Genomic DNA, 23206 nt, shown 5'->3' on the forward strand with positions numbered 1-23206 from the left:
AAAATTCCTCCCCACTTATCCTAAGGTAGTCAGTAAATGTATTAACAGCGGCAGAGTTCCAAACTGTAAAGTATACAGTCACTTTAACCTCTTCGTTAAATTTGAGCAAAAATATTACACATCCAGGTTAAATTCAAGAGACATTTTAGTTGGGATCATCATTTTTCCAAGCAAATGGAACTTCAAGGATCAGGATAGAAGGCAAAATGACTATAAATTTAATCTCACGCGATCTACAATTTTGTTTTTCAGATCTAATAGGTTTCAAATGTTGTTTATGACAGAATCGAGATCTTTGGGGATTTTACTGTCGTGATGGCGTATCCATCTGCAAAGAGGTTCAGCCACTGCTTAAGCAGCACTTGGTCATCAAAGAAGGGCTACTTTACAAGGAACCTCAATTTCAACCAAAATGTTCAAATCAATCAGTTAAGCCAACTTCATCATATTCATTTTAACAGTGACAAACAGAGAAAGTAAAACTGGCCCTAAGAGACAGCTTAAATCACAGGAGGATCAATTTTAACCTCCTACTCTATTAAGGAAATCTTCTGCAAAACCAGTATCATTAGCAAAAAAAAAAAAGAAATACAGAACTAAAGAATTTAATTAGCTGAGCTGTGGTAGTAAAAGCCTTTCACTCACATTGACCCATTTTATACTTGGTAATAAAATGTTAAACTTCAAACGTGTGTATTTGTACTTACACACACGTGCATGCACAATATTAAATTTTATCTTAATAATATACTGGGGCAGAAAAAGGTCTAGATTTTAAATCTCATATTGTCTGGCACAAGATTCTTTTTAAATAGACCATCCTGTCTGTCCCAACTTCAACACAATGATTTCAAATCTTAGGGGTCCTGCCATGATTCCCTCGGCTAGACTGAACAGTGGAGAAATGGTTAAGCCCAGTTCATCTCTCAACAGCCTCTACAATCCATTTTCAACTCTCTTCCCCATCAAAGTATGACTAGGTTCCATGAGCTAAACAGGCAAGACACAAGCAGTCATAACATCCATCTACCAGCCCTAAGACCAAATTGATTGACAGCTGTCTTTATACTCATCACCTTGGCCACTCGCATGACAAATAGTTAGCACTGGACTATTATGTGCCAATCATTGTTTTGGACTCTGAAAAGTGCTACGAAGGATTCCACGGTCCTCATAAACCTGAGATGCTTATGGCCTAGAGGGGTAAACATTCAGTCATCTGTTCCTTCAACAAGTATTTATTGGCCATTAAAGACTAATCAGACATTTCGGTCCTTGCTGAGAATCCTATGGTGGCATTTTGTCTTGCTGTTACGATGCTTGGGGTCAGGTAGGGAATTAAACACAAAATGGTCGTGAAAATAAATATATATTCATATTATACATCATGAAGAGTGCACTGTGCAATAGGAGATAACAGAGAATGTTATCTTGAGAGTCTGGGAAAGATCTCATGAGAAAGCAACGTTGGAATTGAGATCTCAAGGTTCGTTGGTTGAAAAGAATCTTCCCAGCAAAGAGAAAAACAAGTAAAGACGATGTTTCCAGAGGAAAGATGATCAGAAAACTCAAAGAAGGGCACTGTGGCAAGAGCAAGAGAGCGGAGCTGAAGGTGATGCTGCAGAGAAATGCAATGAAGACGTGATGTGAGGCTTCCCAGAATACACCAGAAATTTTGCTGTCTATCTACTCCGAAAAGCAGTGAGAATTCCCCAAAGGTTGTGAAACAGGAGAACAGCAAGATGCTACTTGAAACAGAGGACATCTCCCAAGTAGCTGTAGAAACAGTGGGTTGAAGGTTTGCAAGAGTCTAGCAGTTTATTTGAGAGAGAATGCCATTTTAAAATTGACAGCAATTTACAATGCTAAGTCAGTTTCCAGTGCACAGCCTAATAGTTCAATCATCCATCTACATTCATAGATTTGTTTTCATATTCTTTTGCATTATGGGTTACTACAAGATACTGAATGTAGTTCTCTGTGCTATATATAATAGAACCTTGTTGTTTATAAACTGACTCTACTTCAATTAAAAAAAAAATCCAGGTGCCCTTTTTGGCAGAAATTGGCAAGCTGATCCTGGATTAATATGGAAATGCAAGTGACCCAGAGGAGCCCAAGCCCTCTGGAAAAAGAACAAAGTTGGAAAACCCACATTTCCTGTTGGAAACAATCCAATTATCAATAGCGGAATGGCTAAACAAAATGTAGTCGATCCATGAAATAGAGTATTATTCAGCCACAAAAAGGAATGAAGTGTTGATACCTGCTACAACACGGATGAATCTTGAAAACATGCTTAATAAAAAGCCAGATACAAAATATATATATAAAATCAAATAAAATAAAATATAATAAAACTGAAAGCAGCAGTAAAGTTGGAAAACCAGATGGAGCTGAGAAAAATTCAAGACGTAATACTGCAGGACTTTGTGACACTTGGGATATGGGGGAAGGAAGGAGAGGAATTTTGGGTTTGCGCTTCCCGGACTGAATGAACTGTGCTGGCATTCCCTGTGACAGGAAATCCTCGACACGGTCTGGGGTTGGCAAGGGGAGACCATGAATCCAATTTTGCAGATATTGAGCTTGAACTGCTTTTGAGATACCCAAATAATGATGTCTGGTGAGCAGCTGAACATAAGGACTGGAAATTAAGAGACAGATGTGAACACACATTTGGAAGACATGGGTCCACAAATAGTAAGGGAAACGGTGAGTGTGGATAAAAGAGTCATGAGGGATCTGAATATTTACCAGACAGTTACAGGCCACTGAGCCAGTCCAGTTCCAGCCTGAAGAAACAGAGGCAGGGCTTAGGGAGTAAGGGTGTGTTAAACAGACACCAAGGAGGGGTGTACTTAGAGCAGGGGGGCTGCAGAAATGGCTCCAGTCTTTACAATACACCCAACAGGAATGTGGGTTCACTGTGACAAGGAGCACCAAACTTGGGGCTCTCCTACGAACACATACCCTACATGTGTCTCCCTGCACCTCCGCATGCCTGCTGGCCAGGACCAGTGGGACAGGGCTCAATACTGGAAGAAAAGCCACAGTATTTAGTGGGGGAATTTGCCACCTAGCGCTTGTCTGGTCCGTGCGTGGGTGGGCCATGAGCGGTCTTACAGACATAAAGGCTTTAAACCTCTTTTCAAGGGAAGAAAGAAGAAGATTCCACAGGCCATTCTGGAGGACAGAAGATTTGTAGAGCCAAGAAAATACTTTGGTAGACATCTATGTAACTTTTGTCCAAACTAAGGTGAGCTGTGGACTTTGGTGACTATGATGTGTCAATGGAGGCTCATTTTTAGTTTAAAAAAATGACCACTCTGGTAAATAAAAATAACAATTGCGCACATACGTGTGTGTAGGGGTGGGTATATGGGAAATTTCTGTACCTTCCTGTCAATTTTGTTGGAAATCTAAAACTGCTCCCCAAAAAAGTCTTAAAATTAAAAACGGGAACACTCAGTGTTAGGGTAGACATTTTGGGCAAGACTTTGGTTTTCAGTTATATATATATATATATATATATATACACACACACACACACACACACACATATATACATATTATATGTGTGTGCTTATTGGGTTGTGATGTGAAATGTATTTTTTAGGTCAAAAAAGTTTGCAAGCGACTATAGTTAAGTTACCCTGGCAAATGAAAGCACAAATTAACCTCAAAAAAAAAAAAAAAGAAGGAGGAGGGGGAGAAGAAGAAGAAAAAGCCAAGGAATGAGATAACTCCAAACAGTGAAGTATCAGGTGTCAATGCTGCTGTGAATTCAAGGACAGGACATAAAACATTACAATTCAACACCATTGGAACTAAAACAGACTTATGCATAAAAGGCCATGAGAGCACAGAAAAAAGGCTAGTAGTAACTCTGGAAGGAGAAAAGAATTGGGCAAAAGAAGTGATATTCACCTGTGTCTAAGGAATGAAATAGGAGTTTCTCAGGTAAATAGTCCAGGTTTTAAAAGGCAATACTTAGAGAAAATATAATGATTTCTCCAAAAAGGGCGTTCATTAGGCTGATGAATGTCCAAAGGTCCTATTCCTCATATTCCTGGATCCGTCATCCCAGTCATTTTCAATTACCCTGCTTCCACATCCAAACAGGACAAAGTCGACATCCTCATCTGGCAGCCCAGCCTCTATCACTGTCCCCAAAATCCATGGCATAAGAACATGGGGGTGGGGAAAGAAATATTAACACAACAACAAAGTCATACAGAGTCTCGGACTTGGGGGCTGAGAGGTAAGGATTCCCGATTACGTAGCAGAATGAATATGGAAATTAAAAGAAAAGTTATGATACCAAGATCAAATCAGAAGACAGGAAATTTGAAGAGAAGACAAGTGAACATAGAAGATGTCAAAGAATAATTTGCCTTTTCTTACACTGTCAGCAACAGGCTTTAAGTCAGATAATCACGGCCATCTTTGAAGTAACAAGGAGCCAAGCAACTTTGAAAGAAGCCACAAATGCTCGACTCCAATTTGCAGAACTAAGATTACAATTTCGCCTATTGACACCCTGAACTGAAAATACACCAACTGTAAAAACTACAGGAAACTGGATACCTAACATTAGAATCGTTGATTTAAAGTCACAAGGTTAAATTACGCTTACCCACTAAAATAGTACAACTAATACAAGATATCACTTTTTCATGATTGCATCAGGAATAAACAGTTTTGCACCCAGCAAATTCAAAACAAAAATGGCTAAACCCTCATAGTGTCCCTCGCTTTGCCCATGTTTTAACACTCACTTAACAATTATCACTGTTATTGGAATCTTTGTGAATCTCTACATTTTAAACTCTTTAAAAAGAAGAGTAATTTCTTTATTATTGTATTTTCTTGATTTACCCACCATTTCTGGTTGAGAGTGCGTTAAACCGCAAGTATGTGGATCCTATTACCTTAACTAATAGTTGTCTTACAATGGGTTTTCAGGAATCATATGGGAAGAAATTTGGTCTGGAATCTCTGTTATTCACCATTTTCCCCCCAGCTTGGTCAAGTGTGTTGCAGCATAAATACATAACAGATAATTAATGACCTGATGGGTGATTTCATCCTGCCGTGTTTCCCTAACCTAGTGTTGGCTTTGTTCCTTTTTCTGCCTCACACTTTGACAAAATTGTCCTCTTCGTCACACAAGAACAAGGATGGGAACTGAAAATAAAGGGACTATCCTGCGAGGAGTGCTGGATATTTTATCATGCAGCCTTTCCAAGGGAAAAACAGAGAAGGTACAGCTTCCTTCGGGAGACCTGCAAATGGCCAAGGTAGGCGTTTCAGTGGATCAGCTCTGCAAGTTCACAGCACAGAGGTGATGGGAACCCTTCTAAGGGGTGAGGCCTGACAGGATAGAAACGCCTCAGGAAGGGCCCTGGGGTGGGAGGGGACACAGCACTGGGAGAGGAGGCCCGGCGGTGACGGGAAGAGGCCGGCCGGCGGTGGGCGAGAGGGTGGGGACCCCCTGGGCGCGAGGTGGTACCTGCGCGGGGTCGAGCGCCCCTGCCACTGAATCGCCGATCCAGAGATGCTCCCGGAGAAGCTGCTGGTAGCTGAGGCAGTGCTTCACCGCGGACGGTACGTTCCCCATGGCGGGGCCCGGGGCTGCAGTCGGCGACAGGGAGCAACGGGGAGGAGAGGGACACGGGGCGCGCGCGCGCTGCGGTCCTGCGCCGGCCTCCCGCGCGCGCCTAGCCCGGACCCCGCTCTGCGCACTGCGGCTGCGCGAGCGGCGGGGCGCCCCGGAGGCACCTGCGCGGATGCGCAGCCCCGGGAACCCGGAGGGGAGGCGCGCGCGCGCCCGGAGAAAGGATGTTCCGGGCGCGGCGCCTTCTCCGCACGGCGGCCAGCACGCACGGCTAATCGCATCTGCGCACGCCCCTCTGAGACTTCTCACCTGGTTCAGATCGCCCCGGGGAGGAAAGGGTTAAGTCTAAATAAAAGGAAGAGGGCCTGTGTTTTCCTGTCGTGGACAGTTTGCTCATTCCCAGCTACCGCCTTTCCTGCTCAGTGTAGGTTGCGTGGAACTCACTCGAGTTTATGCTTCCCGAACAACAAGCTTGATTTTTAAATAGTATGAGGCAGGTTGCAAGGTTTAAAACACGTATATACACCAGTCTAATAAAGAAAATCCAGAAGGTGGTAAATTAAGGGAGATAGCACGCATAACTTGACGAGTCAGTGAGTTGGTAAGTGGGTACCTCAGGTTAAGCACGGAAATGGACTTGAGTTGCTTAAAGACACACATGGCACAAAATTACTGAAAGCCATAAGGGTTCAAGTCACTCCAACTAAAAATTGTAAACACATCCTTATGTCATTAGAATAGGACTAGTCTTGGGTAGGGACGGCTTGGGAAGATGGTCCTGGAACAGACCATCTCCCCACCTCCCGCCCTTCACAAGCACACCTGCACCCATTCCACTGACCCACTCAAGCAGTCTTCAGCACCTGCAACTGAACAGGCAGTCATCAAGAAAAGCCTTGTACTTAATCTAAAAAAAAAGATATAAATGAACTCATTTACAAAACAAAAAGACTCACAGATACAGAAAACAAACTTATCATTACCTAAGAGGAAAGGAGGATGGATAAATGAGGAGTTTGGGGTTAGAAGATACAAACTACTATATATAAAATAGATAAATGACAAGGTCCTTACTGTATAGCACAGGGAACTACATTCCATAACCTATTACGAAAAAGACTATGTATGTATCTATAACTGAATCACTACGCTGTACACCAGAAAGTAACACAACATTGTAATTCAACTATATTTCAATTAAAAAATAACACTCTCAGGGCAAGTGATTAAAGGCCCTCGACCTGTCTCATCTAAGTCAGATGTGTCTACTGCACCCTTGACATGTGGCTAATTCAAACTGAGATGTGCTGTAGGTGTGAAAAAACTACCAGGCTTCAAAGACGTAGTACCAAAGAGAATATAAAATATTTCATTAATCATATTTTATATTGATTGCATGTTAATAATCATCTTTGGATATATGGGGTTAAATAAAATATACTATTCAAATTTTTTTAAAAAAAAGAGTAGCCCTGTGCAGCCACACGTGCACGGCTAGGGTACCTGTCAGCCAGACTGGTTGCTGCAGCAAATATAAATTAGGAGCTGACTGACGCCTACGTGGTTGCACTACCAGATGAAAGAATTTTAAACTACCTTGTAAAACATAGTATAAACACACTTGGGAGGAATTTAATACCCAGAATAAACAAAGCATCATTAATAACTTGTGAGGATGGTGAGACTTCCACAGAAATAAAGCCATTAAAGGACAGGAAAAAACAAAGAATGGGAGAGATGCTGTGGGTCCTCAGTGGAGCAGCACTGGAAAGGCAGAGAGGATGGGGGATCTTAGACCTCTTAGATCAAGGATGCTTTACGTGGAGGATAGGATCTCAGCTGCGAAAGTGAGGTCATGCAGCAATTGGAAGCCTTTAAACCTCTCTAATGCACCCAAACTTCTGGTTATTCTTTATCTGAACATGACTGTTTTATAATAGATAGATAGATAGATAGATAGATAGATAGATAGATAGATAGATAGATAGATAGATAGATCAATCTTGATATAGATATATATGGCTAAATCTCTGTTATAAGTTGTTCTCAGCAGAACTCTGCTGTTAATTGTTTCTCCATCACAGCTGGAACACAGCATAGAGGCTGCATCAATGCCCAGGACCACTGTTCTCTCTCCCTTTTCTAATTCTATAAGAGGGAACTTGGTATCTGAGAGAATTTAAAGGGACCCAATTTGCAAAACGGTAATTTAAAAGGGAACTTTTATCATGGAGTCCGTCGTTCAAAACTTGAAAAAGTTTTGACAGCTAATATTGCAGTCTAAACTTTTGGAGAATGTGACCTCTGAGGTAAGCTAAGTATTGTCTGATCCTCTGCTACTAAGAAAAAGAACACTTAGAAATAAACCTTACTGCTTAATAGCTTTCTAAATGGGGAAGGCCTTTAGAAAATTTCATTTCTCAGAGGGGAGGGTATAGCTCAGTGATTAGAGTATGTGCTTGCTAACAGTTCAATCCCCAGTACCTCCATTAAATAAATAAATAAACCTAATTAACTCCTCCCACAAAAAAAATCATATCTCAATTACTTAACCATAGTAATACAGTTTTTTTTAACAGAGAAGCCTTATAAACATGAAAATATTTTTTAAAGAAAGAAAATTTCATATCTCAATTAGTCCGCCATGGTAATATAGTCTTTTAACAGAGAAACCTTATTAACATGAAAATAATTAGTACAGTTTTATTTTAATGCATTTCGTATACAAAGTTCTATAATCTCAAAAATTTAAACTATGATTCCTATAAATACCAAAACCATTAGCAATAGTGACCATAAAAGGACCCTCTTAAGAACGTTTCATCTCCTAAATAAAAAAGAATGAAAATAGGTGTGCTTTCGCTGGACGGTAGTTTGATGTTAAAGCTAATTATGGATGCTTAAAATGTATAAATCCAAAAAAGCTTTAAATTAGAAGTGTGAACCATTAGTACTCGCGTACGTATTTCCTGTTTTAATGATTAAGATGAAAATTCTCAATGCATACCCCTCTTGGTGCAAGTCTGAGAGGCTCTAGGTGAAGCGAGAACTGATCCAGCAAGCCCCTGCGCCAGCCATCAGCTCTCTGTCCCCACGCGCCACCAAGGAAACCCGGGCTCCGTCAGAACAGCCAAGGGATCGCTTGTTAGAAATCAAAAAGCTTGCGGCATATCCTGATGTGCACCCAGTATCACTTCCAGGGCATCCTTGGACTCAGATATTTCTATGTCACTGCATCTCAATCACTCAAATAAAAGAAGATACCAAAATTCATTGCACACTCAAAGGAACTGCATTGCCTGTTTTTGCTGGTGAATTTAAGTCATTTTTATGTTTCATGCCAGAACATTCAAGTTTACCTGCCTCTCCTTAATTATTCTGGACTCCCTTCTCCTCCTTAGCCTCTTATCCCAAATCTGATCTGTCAACCAGAGATGTTAGTTACCATCCGGGAACCACCCATCGTCGCTCTCTCTTCTAGGGACCTCTTTCTGCTCTCCTCCTCTTGGAAAGGCACCACCCCAGTGCAGTGGGGGAAATCTAAGTGCTGGTTAACTATCTGGGATGGGAGGAGCCTGGTTCTACCAGTTACCAACCAAGTGACCTTCAGCAAGTTCATTAGCCTGCGTTTCTTATCCATAAAGGGACAATGATAAAAAGTTCCTACCTGCCAAAGCTGCTGCAAAGATTAAACGAGCCAGAATAAAGTACTCAACACATGGTCCCTGATGCATATTAGACACCCAGTTAATGCTATTATTTCTACTGTAGCCTGGTTTTGGGTTTTATTTCGCATTCACAAATCTACACTGTACTGCCTGAGAAATTTTTGAAAATACGTATCTGCTCAATACTTCTAAGCTTAACATTCTTAGAGATTTCCCACAACTTTTGCAGACAAGTTGTTTCCTGAAATCATACTTAGCTTTTTCTTCTTGGTGAGACTCTTAGTTACCTTTCCAACCTCACCTCCTGCCCATTTTCTAAACACATTCTTCACTCCAGAAATATCAAATTATGTGTAATTCCCCGAGTTTCAGGCTTTCCCATGCTGTTCTATGATTCTAATCTCTTTCTTTGTTTATAAACACTTTGGGAAATACAGAAGATGTATAAAGGTGTCAGTGAAGTCACCCACCATTCTAATGCTAGAAATATTTTAATATATTTTCTTTTAGAGAATAAAAAGGAATTAGTATTTTCCTATCCATGCTATTCTGCTCTTTTTATTTAACATTGATTTAAATTCTCTAAAACTATGATACTAATGACAATGCAATATTACCATATATGAATATAGAAGTCATTTTTCAATAATCTTCTGAAGTTATTATTATTATTATTATGAAGCCTTTTAGTTATTTTTGAGAGGGAGATGGGCAGCTAGACTGTGACCTTGGGAATGTTTGTATAAATATTTACCTAATTAATTTTCCAAAAATAATATGGCAGTGGAAATCTTCTACTACAGTTGTACATCTGCCAATTTCTATTTATATTTTTAACCAAGTTTTGCTTTATTTATACAGTTATTTCCTTGGTTGGTGATTTGCTTGCATAAGCTTATCTTTGGTGAAAGTTTTTTGGTTTGGGTTTTTTTTGTTTGTTTGTTTCTTATTGAGGGGTAGTTCTATGGGAATCTTGTCTGGATAATTGGAATACCCCTAAAGAATGGTTTTACATTTGCTTGGCCAGAATTTCTAGTGAATTTAGTCTGACAGCTCTAGGATTTATTTTTTTGTTAACATCTTCGCTTGGGGTACCATAAGCTATTACGAATCTGGAACATAAAACCATGCACAAGGTAACTTGACTTCAGTTTTCTTGCAGGGATTTAATTTCTCACTCACAGACTCGGGTGAACTTTTTCCATTTCTCATTCATGGAACCGCCTTTGGGGCCCCAGTGGCCCATGATCTTGGCTCACTGCACTCCCTACCCTCAGAGGGCAATTGATTTAGAAGGAACTTCCCATGTGATTAAAGCCCCAGTCTCTGATCATCAGGACCTGTGAGCTCTTGTGAGCCTCTTGGCAGTATTACACCCCCAGGTATGTCCTTGATGACAGTGTGTGAGGGGAGGGAGAGGTAGATTTCACCGCAGTGGAGTCCTCCATATTTATCAGAATTCTAACTTGAAAAGTTTTCTGGGATTATACTGTTTCCACGTATTTTTCAATACATTCTGGAATTCCTCTAGCCTTTAAGAAAGTAAAGGTAGAAACCAAGTGATCCTGAACTGAACCAAGAACATTCAATTTAACTCAGAGAGCCTGAGACTCTTACAATATAGTTCTGACATCTTGATTAATTAACAAGAGAGAAAACTAGAGCAAAGTCATAGATTCTCATCCTTCTCCTTACCTCTTGTCCATATAAAATGACAGCAATAAATTACAGAGTCGTTCATGGCTTATCTCCTAAGCAAAGCCTCTCAAAAACAGTGGCAAGTTCTCAGGAGAGAAGGGCCAGTTAAAAGAGGTAATCCTGGGAGTCCCTTTGGTCTCAAACACAGCCATTTAAGGGTTTATAAAATGCCAGGATGGATAGAATCAGAAGCAAGTGAAAAACCCAAAACTGTAATAGTAATAACTGGCAAACTGGCGTGTAGCCATGGTACCTACTGGGCAGGGAACAGAAACACATATGGTGAGTCTCCAACGCTGATGCCATAGAACTTTGGCAAGAATCATGAGGGTAATGTGCTCCAGACTTAAACAATAAAAAAGAAAGAATGAAAACAACTTGGTTACTGATACTCGAATGATACCTAAGGGGGAGGAAAGCTTTCATCATCTCAGTGTTACTGCTGAAAAATTTGGATAACTTCTCACATATGTTATGTCTGGCTGATCTAAATTGATGGGAAGGATAACAGCGTGTTTAAAAACATTCTTGGCGTTTGGTCCCGAAAATCAAAGTTCTGCTAGCAATAGCCTTGTTCTGAAATAGAGCATTCTTTTGAGAATAAGTAATGAGCTCTATTTTACCAAAGTAGCACCCCACCCCAGGTGATGGATACCTGGCATAAGTTACAGAAATCAGAACAAAGCTGCAAACCACATTTCCCCAGATGTAGGTGCCTATTTACGCTTTCACTAATTCAAAAGGATCCAAAAGTTTTAAGTCTGGCAACTACATTGTAAAATAAAAGATACAGACATGAACTGTTCGTTAACTGTTATTAGTTCAATAGATGGCTGCAGCGCACAGAATTTTTGCCAATAGATATGTGTCTTTTTATTACACAACCTTCGGACTCAGACCCTGTTTGAAAAATGTTTTTATCAATCAGTTGATACATTTTGATGGAGTATAGTGAATGTGACCTTAACAGGTAAATTTTATTAACTCCTATCCGTGGGGTGTATCAGCCTTTGACTCTGTATCAAGTACTGTTGAATGAACAGCAAGTCAACATTGACTGCAAGTACAAAGCACTTGGCATTTTGTTTTGCATGTAGTAGGTGCTCAATTAATCTTAGATTCCTATCATTTTCCTTTTTACAAATCAAATCAGTTCACTGTTAAGAATGGATATATTATGTTGCCTCGGTTAGCGGGATCTGTCAAACCCAAATGTAATGACCTTTATAGAGCATTAGTTCAATTCACTAAAGAAATTTTGGGGGGTTTTTTGTTATTTAATACTCAATAGCTGATGGGAAAATAAAAATGGACAAGTACATATGTCTTCTGGACGTTAAAGATCTCATGTTCTAGTGGCAAAAACTGGAAGAAACGAACTAATTATAAATATTAGATGCCACAGATCTATCTTGGTCAGAAAGTGTAAGATAAGAAAACATTATTTATAGAATTTGCATATTCTTCAAATTTTTATTGAGTAACTGCATAGTGAATATAGGACATTGTAAGGGGAAAGTAATGAATGACAAAGAAGGCAGGCTTTAACACACAAAAAAACTTCTAATTTAAGCGTGAAATATGATGCTGTTCAAATATGTGCACCAGAGGAGCACGTTGATAAGGGCCAAGTGATCATATGAGTTGCGAACCATAGAAAAGAAGGGAGAAGACTCCACGTTTAGTTTGAGGCACAAGAGAAGACACGAGGAAGGGGCCACACTTGGGTGGGTTGGCCAAACCCAGCCTACATGATGGCGGAAGTCTTAATGTTGTGATTAATTGGCATTATTTGCAACATTTTGTAAATTTTGGGGGGCCTTTAAACTTCACCTTCAACAGATTAGAATAACTTAAATTAGAATTTCTCAACCTCAGCCCTACTAGTATTTGGGGCCTGATGAGTCTTGGTTGGGGGTCGGGGGGCTGCCCTGTGTAGTGTAGGAAATTTAGCAGAATCCCTGGCCTCTGCCATCTAGGTGCCAGTAGTCTTCCCCAAGCTGTGACAACCAGAATTATCTCCAGACACTGCCAAATGTCCCCTGGGAGGCACAAGTCACCAGTGGTTGAAATGACAAGGATGTTGATAACATGACCTTATCAGGGGCCAGGAGCTCATCTAAGTACTTTAAGTGCATATTATCTAATTCACAAGAAAGGTTCCGAGATTCCCACGTTACAGATGAGACAGTCTGAGCACAGAGAATTTAACTAAGTCATTTAGCATCACATGGCTAGTTAGGAAGACAGCTGGGATTCCAACTCAAACAGTCTGACTTCGGAGCCTGGATGTTAAATTGTCAGATTACAGCTGCTTTGCTGAAATCACACAAGATAGAATGAAATCCATCAAAATCATGGATCATTTGGGGTTTAAGTTCTTCTCCCTTATTTGAAACATTTAAACTTTAGAAAAGGAGGCATTCAGAATCTCTCCAGATAAGTAAGTTTCCTCATTCCCTTAGTCCTGTTCACTGAGCTGTTGAAATTCTATCAAAGACCAGATTTCCAGGCATAGAGATATAGGAGTCAGGAGTTAGATTCCTGAGAGTGCATGCTGACAAAATCATAGTCATGAGAATGAGACCCATGAATAGCATAAGTTGCTTACACATTTTACTACTTTATAATCATCATTCAAATAGCGAGGATCCATTTATTTTTATTATAATTAATTTAGGAGAAAATGGTTAAAATTTGTAGCATTGACCCTATTCCCTTAGCATTCAAATATCATTTTTATCTTATTTATTTACAGTATTTGTACTACAAATAATAGTCAGCAAAAATTGAATTTCTTTTTCCACCCCTCCGTCTGAACTGTGTGTTAGAAATACTATTTTTTTACCTGAAATAAAAATTATCCTACAGCATAATTTATAAAAGTTTTGCTTTTGTGTCTTCATAAAATGTGATTCCTTTGTTGCTCTAAAACCTTCTTTTAATTTATTTCAGGCTGACGATAAATTGTTAAAAGGAATATAGTATAGTAACCAATCTAATCAAGCACAATTAATTTATATAATATTAAATACATGGTATATATTATCTCCATGTAATATATTAACAGTTTTTCGTATGTTAACTCATTTATTCCTCATAACAAGCCCTGAAGGTCCTTTTACTGTTTCTATTTTAGTGAAAACTCAAAACCACAGAGAGATTAAAGACCTTGATGAAAATCACATAGCTAGGAAATTATTTAGTTGGTTTATAAACCCAAGTACTTTGGCACCAAAACTGTCTTGGTATCACTTACATATACTGCCCTTGTGAAGTGGTGGAATTATCACCACATATATTATTCATCTTTGTCGTATGTAGATGGATGCATTAAATGAGAAAATCTATCTTATCTGACACAGTAGGAAAGATGTACTTGGTCACTTAAATTTTGTACCACCTACGTAATTCTTGGCAACCGAGAGTAAGACTTACGAAGAAATGAATTAATAGTTATAAAAATGGTTTTGAATCCAGTGAGTCTAAATTATTACTTAGACAGCTAATTTCTTTTCATTCTTCCTTTCGCACTAGCTCGAATCTCTGGTACCCCAAGCCTTTCACAGCATCTGTGACAGTAAGACCAATTTTCCCAGTTTGCCTCGTTCAGTTCCTGGGTTATGCTTGTCCTGGTGTCCCTTACTATTTAGAATTCCCTGAACTTATTTAATAATTGTATTAAAATAAGCCAGAGTGAGTTACGTCAACCTCCTCCTTTGTTCCAAGTGTCTTCCTTAACCTCATCTCGCAGTGTGTGAGACATTTGTTCCGAGACGGGCGTTCTCACTTTAACACGTGGTTAAATCTGTAAGATGACCGGCCACAAGCCTTTATTTGATCTTTTCCAGATGCAACAGATAACTGAGATATCTCCCTTTCAAGGACAGCATGCAGGGTGCCAGCTGATAAAGTAAAATGTGCTTTGTGAGAAGCAGCTGTGGACCGCGAATCCTCTCTGGTCTTGGATGACGATGTTGAGAGAAGAAATCTACCGACCTACCCCTGGTGGTCCCTTAGTCTCAACGGCTAGTTCATTGTCCCATGACCCCATCCGAGAGCTGGGAGATGCCTGAAGCTGTCAGGATACCAATCACCTGGGTCAGAGGGAAATACTGAAAATTAAAGGCTAAGCGTAGCCTGCGTAAATTGTGTAAGGAAACAGAGGCTGGGCAGTCTTGCTGTGGGGTAGCAAACACTCTAGATATCGTGAGAGTTTGAAAAAAATGTGTTGTGCAATGTAAATTTACAGTTGTTTATTGACTTTAATTTGTGCTAGGACTTTTTATTTTGAAACAAAATCTTTGGAGAGCAACTGCTTGAGAAAATAGAAATGTGCATTTAAATGAATCTGTTCTGAATTTCCATTTCTCAAGAAAGTTGAGGATGCCCTTGTAATTTGAACAAGATGTGCTTCAGTAGTTACTGTCTACCATGAGGACTGTATGAAAATCAGAGGACATAAATCTACAACAGAAGCATTGCCATTTTAAGAAGAGGATACCCAGGGACAACATCTCAACCACATGCAAGCGCAGAAGTGGAGCATTTATCCATCTATAAAGCATGATTTTTCCGTTTAGATAAATTATTCCTCTAAATTAGTCCTGCCTATTTGCATAGAAAGACTTTTTAGTGTTTCTGTGCGTGCGTGTTGGCACGTGTAGATACCAAAGAGAGGACTGTTGATGTATTAACTCCATGAGGAAGAGAACCTGTAAGTGACACCTTACATTGTTACCTTGTCTTCAGAGATTTCAAACAGAAAGCAGGTCAGCTAAGTCTGACGGACATTTGATGTTGCTTTTCGCGGGACTCACAGAATCGAAGCCAAGCTGTTGAAATTTACTCCACCAAGGGAACAGATCTGACTTTCCTGTGAATGCTATTGTAAGTTCAGCTAAAAGTTCAGCGTTGAAGATAATTTTCTTCTAGTGATAATACAAATAAAAAGTGGGGCAGAGCGCAACAGTACAGCAAAAGCAGTATTCTTACTAAAGAACTTACGGAGAAAAAAATGTACTTGGAATTGGTTGTGAAGCGCAAATAATTCATGAAACTGAGGAAACATTCTACTAATCACAATCGAAGATATAGATGTCAAAACATTCACATATTAGGAAATAAACCACTGAAACACAATCTTTTTGCAATGAAGTAAATGTTGGAAAAAAACCCGAAACACTGCAGCACAACAATATAACATTCCTTCTTCACTGATGCTCTTTGATCTGATTTTAGAATTTTAGAACCTTTGTGAACAACTCTGTACATCAGTCTCAATCTCTGATATGTATTGAGTGTTTTTGTGAAATAATCCTCTAAATTGTGACAGCATTTTGTTCAAAAAGAGTTGGAAAACTTTAAGACTCATGTCCAATTAATAGAGTGCCCAAGGCTACAACTTTTGAAAATTTTGGAAATCGCAATTAGAGAAAATAAAGCTTGCAAAGAGAATTCCTTAATATTTATCTTGACTACTTCAAGCTAAGTGGTGAAAGTTCAATGATGTATAAGATTTAAAACTGAAATCATTTAACTGAGTTTTGTGATGTCTTGAATTTGGAGAAGAATCTTTTGATAAAATTCTTATGCTTTCTTGGATAAATTCATATTCTATATGGGAATTAAATTAAATGGGAAGTTCACACATTTAATTTGGAAAATATTCAACAAAATAGATATTGAATCAGATATTGATATTTATATTGAAAGATGGTGAATTTGAAAAGAATAACAAATACTCAGAGAGACAACTTGCTTGATGGTTTTATTTTGCAAATTATTTTGTCAGAGCAAAAGTATTCTAAATGCAATTTAAAAGAGTATTTTATAGTTAGTTGGGTTAAAATATCTTAAAATTCAAACAAAACTAGGCTTTAGGGATATCTTCTACTTGGAAGATCTTTTTCTGGGCTCACCAAGCAGCAACTGTACAAAAATATTTTCTCAATTAAAGAAGTATTATGTCCCACTGAGAAGAATCTCATAAAGAGTTAAAATTTCTATTTTACTGAACAAAATATATAACTTTGGAAATGAATGTAGAAACGTTATGGAATATTTTGACGTTAAGTCCCTATTGAAAAAGCATATACACACATTTCAGAAAGTATCAGTTATATGCTATTAAAGAAAGATATACTGACAAATCGATTAGGTTCATGAATAAACTGGGTTTTTTTTAATGGTCAGATAATCACGACAATGAAATCTATTTGCTTTAATACTTATGGATGCATATTTTTATTTTTATAGGAAATTGGAACTATTTTTTGAAAAGCTATTTTGTAAGTGACCAATCTATGGGTCAATACACAAATATAATTTGAATTACTTTTAGTGCACCTTTCAAAAGGGTCTCAATTTGGAAAAGCGTACAGCCACAGCTACACGATTGAAAAGCACAGCGCAGGTGGGAACCTGCAATAAGATCGTATATGGGTTGTGGCACCGGAACAACTTACCAGAAACTAAGCAGCTTAAAGCAACACACATTGATCACCACACAGCTCTGGGCACCGTTTAACTGGGTCCTTGCCTCAGGGTCTCACAGAGCTGTGAGCAAGGTCATGGGTTGTATTCTCAGCTGGGGGCTGGCCGGGGAGGAACCCACTTCCAAGTTTGTTTGGATTGTTGGTAGAACCCACTTCTCTATGGTCAAATGATTACAAGCCCTGGTCTTTGCTGCCTGGAGGTTGGAGGCTGCCCTGGTCCCAGAGTCCAGGAGAGCATCTCCAACAGGGCTGCCCACTTTACTGAGCCCGCAGGGAAGGCGCTCTGCTGTCTGCAGAGACAGCGCCTCCTACAGCATCATGTAACCACAGGAATGGCACTCTATCACCTGCTGTGTCTGTTAGAAGCCAGTCACAGATTCTGCCCACACTCACAGACAGGGGACTGCACAAAGATGTGGCCCCAGGAGGTGGGAACCATTGGATGTCATCTTAGGGTTTGTGCATAACAAAGATGTATTAGATATTTCAAAGTTTAAAAAAAAAGAATGTTGCTGGTGTACAGTTGCCTATTACTTGTATATTGCAGCGGTTTTAAAATAAGTTCTCTGACACCCCAGCCCTGGGGTGGGGTCTGCCCTGACTCCTTGACTCAGGGCCAACCTGAGTTGCCTCCTTTCTAACCAATAGGACCCTGTGGAAGGGATGCGCTGTGACTTCAGAGACCAGGTCAGAAAAGGCTACCCAGTTTTTGCCTGATTCATTTCTACCACTTGCTCTTGAGAGGACACATCCTTTCAGGACCCAGCCCCCAGGCTCCGAGGACTCCCCATCACGTGGGGAGGCCATGCGCAGGTGCTCCAGTCAACACATCCAGCCCAGATGCCAGAATATGAGTGAAGAAACCGTTTGGAAGTAAATCTCCCAGCCGCAGCTGTTCAGGGCCACAGCCATCCCTGAGTGTTCCCAGCTGAGGCTCCCAACCTTGTGGCGCAAGGAACATTTGTCCTCTCTGTGCCCTTTTCCTAAATCGCAGAATCCACGAACGCAGCAGTGATGGTCGCTTACAGCTCTACAAGTTCGAGGTGGTTCTTAACCCAGCAATAGTAATGGGAATTTATATTGAGGGCTTACGTGCAATTTTTGTTTAAACCATAAGATCAGGAAATTCTGACGTGACTCAAAATGTCTGGCAAGACTTTTAATAAAGACCTAGTAGAAGTTTGGGAACTGCATAGATTTGCATTTTTAAATCCTTTCAAGTACATTTCCCCATATATTTAAATTTCAATTATGTATTTACTTTAAAAAAATTTATTTCATTGAAGTATAGCCAGTGTACAATGCTGTGTCAATCTCTGGTGTACAGCATCATGTTTCAGTCATACACGTACATACATAGATTTCTTTCCGTATCTTTTTTCACTGTAGGTTACTACGAGATATTGAAAAGAGTTCCCTGTGCTCTACAGTAGAAACATATTGTTTACCTACGTTCATACTTACTTTTAATCTAGTTTAATTTGATCTTCATTTTTAATGACATTTATTGGTTTCTTTCTAATTAAACAAAAACCCTAACTTTTGCGGTCATACATATTCATTACAGACAACTGGAAACACATGAAAGCATAGAGTCAAAATCCCCACCCCTTAGAGATAACCATCATTATTAATTGGGTGCATCTCTTCCCAGCGTCTACATATTTTTTTTCATTGAGACATAACTGATCTACACCACTGTTAGTCCCAGGTGTACAACACAATGCTTTGATATTTCTATACGTTACAAAACGATCACCACCATGACAGTTACCATCTGTCACCCTACGAAGATATTGCAGTATCATTAACTATATTCCCCATGCTGTACATGTCATTCTGTGATTCATTTATTTTTTGCAACTGGAAGTTTGTACCTCTTAATCTCCCTCACCTATTTCACTTACCCCCAAATCCCCACAAACACGTTTGTCCTCTGTATCTACATACGTATTTAATACATGACATACGTACTTAAAATTTTTTTTCTTTCAAATCTGTTATCAGCCGTTAGTTCACAAAGTTTGTATCACTAGAAGCTCAATTTTGCATTCAACCATTCCCTGCCAGCTTAAGAATCATACATTTAAAACAGCTGTGACAATTCTATTTCATACGTAGACATTGAAAATTAATGACAAACACTAAAATGCACATGGTCAGTAACTAAAGCCACTTGTTCACTTATCAATACGGAAAAATATTTAAATTAAACACGACCAACCAAATGAAAAATATATCAAAATAACATGTGATGTATAAAAAGTACAATGTTATGCGTGAAATGCAATGATTCTTGATAAGCAACACGATGTGAGTGTCTTTTGCTTTTCCACTTTCAAGTTTTTTTTTCAAGGTCAAACTGCAATATTTAGATGGTATGAATAATGCAAGACGTTCCTTGGACCCTAATACCAGAAAGTTATAATATTGTGATTTTTGGCTTTCATTACAAACACCATGTCAATAAACTTATTGATAATTTAATAAAGAAATTTTGGGGAAAAAAATCTTGGAATCATTCACACTATTATTTCAGAAAGCTCAAAATATGATGCCTCTGTGAGGCATTCCCTTTCATCACATGAGTACTAAAGACATATGAAAATAAAAGGTTAAATGTGATTTACGGCAGCATTCTACCTATGAAGACATAGCTTCTTCCATAACAAAACAGTTCTTACATAGGAATTAATCCCAGATTTTCAAAGCTGCGATTGAAAAGGATACAGAAGTTGTTAGGACGGAATTGAAATAGAAGATATATTAAAAAGTCATAAAAGGAAGATGTTGTAAAAGCTCAGGGCTCGCAGCCCAGAAAATTACATGTCTGGATTCTATGGAAATCCAAAAATACAAATCCTTCCACTTATTCCGTTATCTTTGAGGAATGGTGGGAAGGAACACCAAAGACAGTGGGAAAATGAAGTAATGACCTTCGAAACTACAGGCTTAAAATATTAATTTCAGGTAAGATTTCTAGTGGCAATTATCAATGGGACTAATTTTAAGTAGCGAAAATGGAAATGCGGATCATCGTGACCAGCACAACTTCACAAAAATAAGGCATTTTAAACACTTTTTCTTTTTTTCTTTTTTTTCAGAATTATTAGCCTGGTATGGTAAGACAAGGAAATAGAGTTGAATATCTGGATATTTCACCTTCATAAGGCAAAGCTCAGAAAGGAATAAGATGACTAAGAGGGTATGTTTGGGAAAATCGACTGTGGGAGGGTGAGACTGGAGACTGATGGGTGTGACAACAAAGATTAGAATTTGGATCAGTGCGTCAAAGCCAAGGTTCTGTGTAATGAAGAATAGATTTCTCACAGTAGGAGCATGGTCAGCTAACCCCCAGGACTTCAGGACGTATGAGACACATAAAGCCTCCTCCCTGGATGTGTTCAAACACAGAGAAAAAAAAAAAAAACAAAAAAAAACACCCGCCTTTGGCTGCAGAAGGGTCTATCAGTCATTAAGGTCACCCAGTGTCCGGATGTACAGAACGTGTCTTGCGTTTAATTATTTTCTATCTTGTACTAAATTTGATAGGATACCTTAAATGCCCTTTATTCAGATTTTGTCCAAAAATTACAAAAATATGACACACCTATTTTTCTGCCGCAGTAATTGGCCCTTGAATCACTTCCATTAAGAGACAATCTCCTAGGTTTTTTTCTTGCAGTTTGGTCAAGGGAAGATTAACCGAGGGGAATGAGAATGAAAAGTACTTCCTTTCCATGTTCAAAGAAGTGAAAGAAAAGAACTCTGTTTGGGTCTGAGCTCAAAGTCATGGCGAGTGGCCGCCATTGCACGGAGATAACTTTGAATCCGCACACAGTCCCTGAAATCCACCAGTCAAACTTCTGGAAGTTAGCAAATGAATGAGAGCCCAGAGCTTCTGAAAGTCAGCCAATCAGTGACCAGTGACCAGTGACCAATGTAGACAACAGCCAATCTGCCTCTGTCTCACTCCAATGACCTTGAATTAACCAGAGAACAAAAGTTGGACGTGTCGATCGCAGATGCTATGTTACATGGAAGTGAAACATGGGCTGTCCCTGCAAGGAATCTGATAAGCAAATTATGAAAACAAAACAAAACAAAACAAAACAAAACAAAGGAAGTGTTAAGTAGGGCCAAATCATCAGGGAAATAGAATTAAAGAAAGAAGGACGTCATGTAGATACTCGTGATTTACTGCAGACAAATCACTTTTAGCATAGATATGTCCCATGCAAATTTTATTTTTATCTCAATGTAAATGGAGCCATGTATACATGTAATTAGAAATAATTCACATTTAAGTGGGCATCTCGGATCTTTATTAGCTAAATCTGGCAACTCAGATGGAATGGCCACAAATAGCAAAATTTCAGTGCCATACACTTGTGGAACGTGAATTTTGAGTCTGCAGGTCAGTTGGGTAGCTCTGCTGATCCGAAAAGGGCTTGCTAATTTTAAGTGGGCTCTGTATTCAGTCGATGGGAAGGTTAAGGGCTGGCTGTCTGAGGTTGGCCTTACTCCTCTGCTTGGCTGTTTGCTAACTGTTGACTGGGGCTATTGGAGTGGCTGGGACACAAGACTCCTGTCCTTCTGTAGGACAGCCTTGGCTTGTTCTCATAGCAGTTGGGAAAGTTTCCAAGAGAAACAGCGGATGCATACAAAGTCTCTTAACTGGCACGCTACCAAGTCCACGGCCTTCTATTGGCCAGACCAAGTCCCAAGTTTAATCCAAACCCAGAGGGTAAAGAAATAGACTTTTTTTCTTTTTTCTTTTTTTTTTTTTCTTTCTTTTTCTTATTATTGAAGTACAGTCAGTTACAATGTGTCGATCTCTGGTGTACAGCATCAGGTGCCAATCATGCACACACATACATACATTTGTTTTCATATTCTTTTTCATTAAAGGTTGTTACAAGATATTGAATATAGTTCCCTGTGCTAACTTCTTGAAGCTACTGAGTCACACTGCAAAGAATTTGAATACAGGAATGAATTTCCATTCACTGTGGCCCTTTTTGCAACACTCAGCACTCAGGGATTTAAGCAGTTTAACTCTAAAATGTTTTTTTTTATTGGTAGGTCAGCACACTTTCTAAGTGTAAAACGTTCTTCGTGAACTGGATATTAATTGATGCATAAGAAAATTGACTTGGCTGTTAGTCACTGACTTTGATCAAATTTCAGAATTCATGTGCTTTATAATATTAATTTCTCATATTAAATGAAGGCTATACAATATAAATATGTAAACCATAAGTAATATGATTTAAATTTTGTACGTTTTCCTATTTTTAGCAATTCTTTTCCTACACACCCTTTTTCAGTCTAGACAAATGGAAACTGTTAAGTCCTAATGTTCCCCCCGATTGGCTTTCCCTTATAGCTGCCATGAAAGCTTCTCCACTTCAAAATAGGATCAATAAGAGTAATAATATTTAATTAATGAACTAGCTATGTTATCTAATTTTTTTTTTCATTTGGCACTAGGTCTCCTGGCTTACTTAATGAGATACATGAAGATTATAATTTACAAACATCCTTGGTCAAATAATAAAATCAGTTAAAAGTAAGTGTGCAGAGCTTGGAATAGTACAGAACTGACATTTTATATCTGACTCTCTGGTACCAAAAGAAATCTCATAGATCTTTTAGTTTGAGAACAAGTGATTGAACACTGTTCACATGCACACACAAAAATTAATTACTAAAACTATACA

At 39.0% G+C, this 23206-nt stretch overlaps 1 protein-coding gene, 1 long non-coding RNA gene and 1 other non-coding gene across 5 annotated transcripts in view; 2 read left to right on the plus strand and 1 right to left on the minus strand.

Annotated features, from left to right (window-relative positions):
* The window catches only part of HMGCLL1 (3-hydroxymethyl-3-methylglutaryl-CoA lyase like 1), a 122745-nt gene extending 116974 nt beyond the window's left edge, over window positions 1–5771 (minus strand). For all 3 annotated transcript variants that reach the window (XR_004313670.1, XM_032463316.1, XM_032463317.1), the window contains exon 1: window positions 5516–5771. Coding sequence is in view for 2 of the 3 variants with exons in the window: in XM_032463316.1 (XP_032319207.1) it covers window positions 5516–5623 (108 nt within the window). In the remaining variant the exon portion in view is untranslated. The remainder of the gene's footprint in view (window positions 1–5515) is intronic.
* Window positions 1841–19934, plus strand: LOC116658325. The gene is made up of 3 exons (XR_004313671.1): window positions 1841–1970; window positions 2666–2667; window positions 18895–19934. It is a non-coding gene; the product is annotated as an uncharacterized LOC116658325 (long non-coding RNA).
* LOC116658422 lies at window positions 2853–2982 on the plus strand. The gene has a single exon (XR_004313801.1). It is a non-coding gene; the product is annotated as a small nucleolar RNA SNORA11 (small nucleolar RNA).
* Window positions 19935–23206: the final 3272 nt, after the last annotated feature.

The sequence above is a fragment of the Camelus ferus genome, chromosome 20, assembly GCF_009834535.1.
Source record: "Camelus ferus isolate YT-003-E chromosome 20, BCGSAC_Cfer_1.0, whole genome shotgun sequence".
NCBI lineage: Eukaryota > Metazoa > Chordata > Mammalia > Artiodactyla > Camelidae > Camelus > Camelus ferus.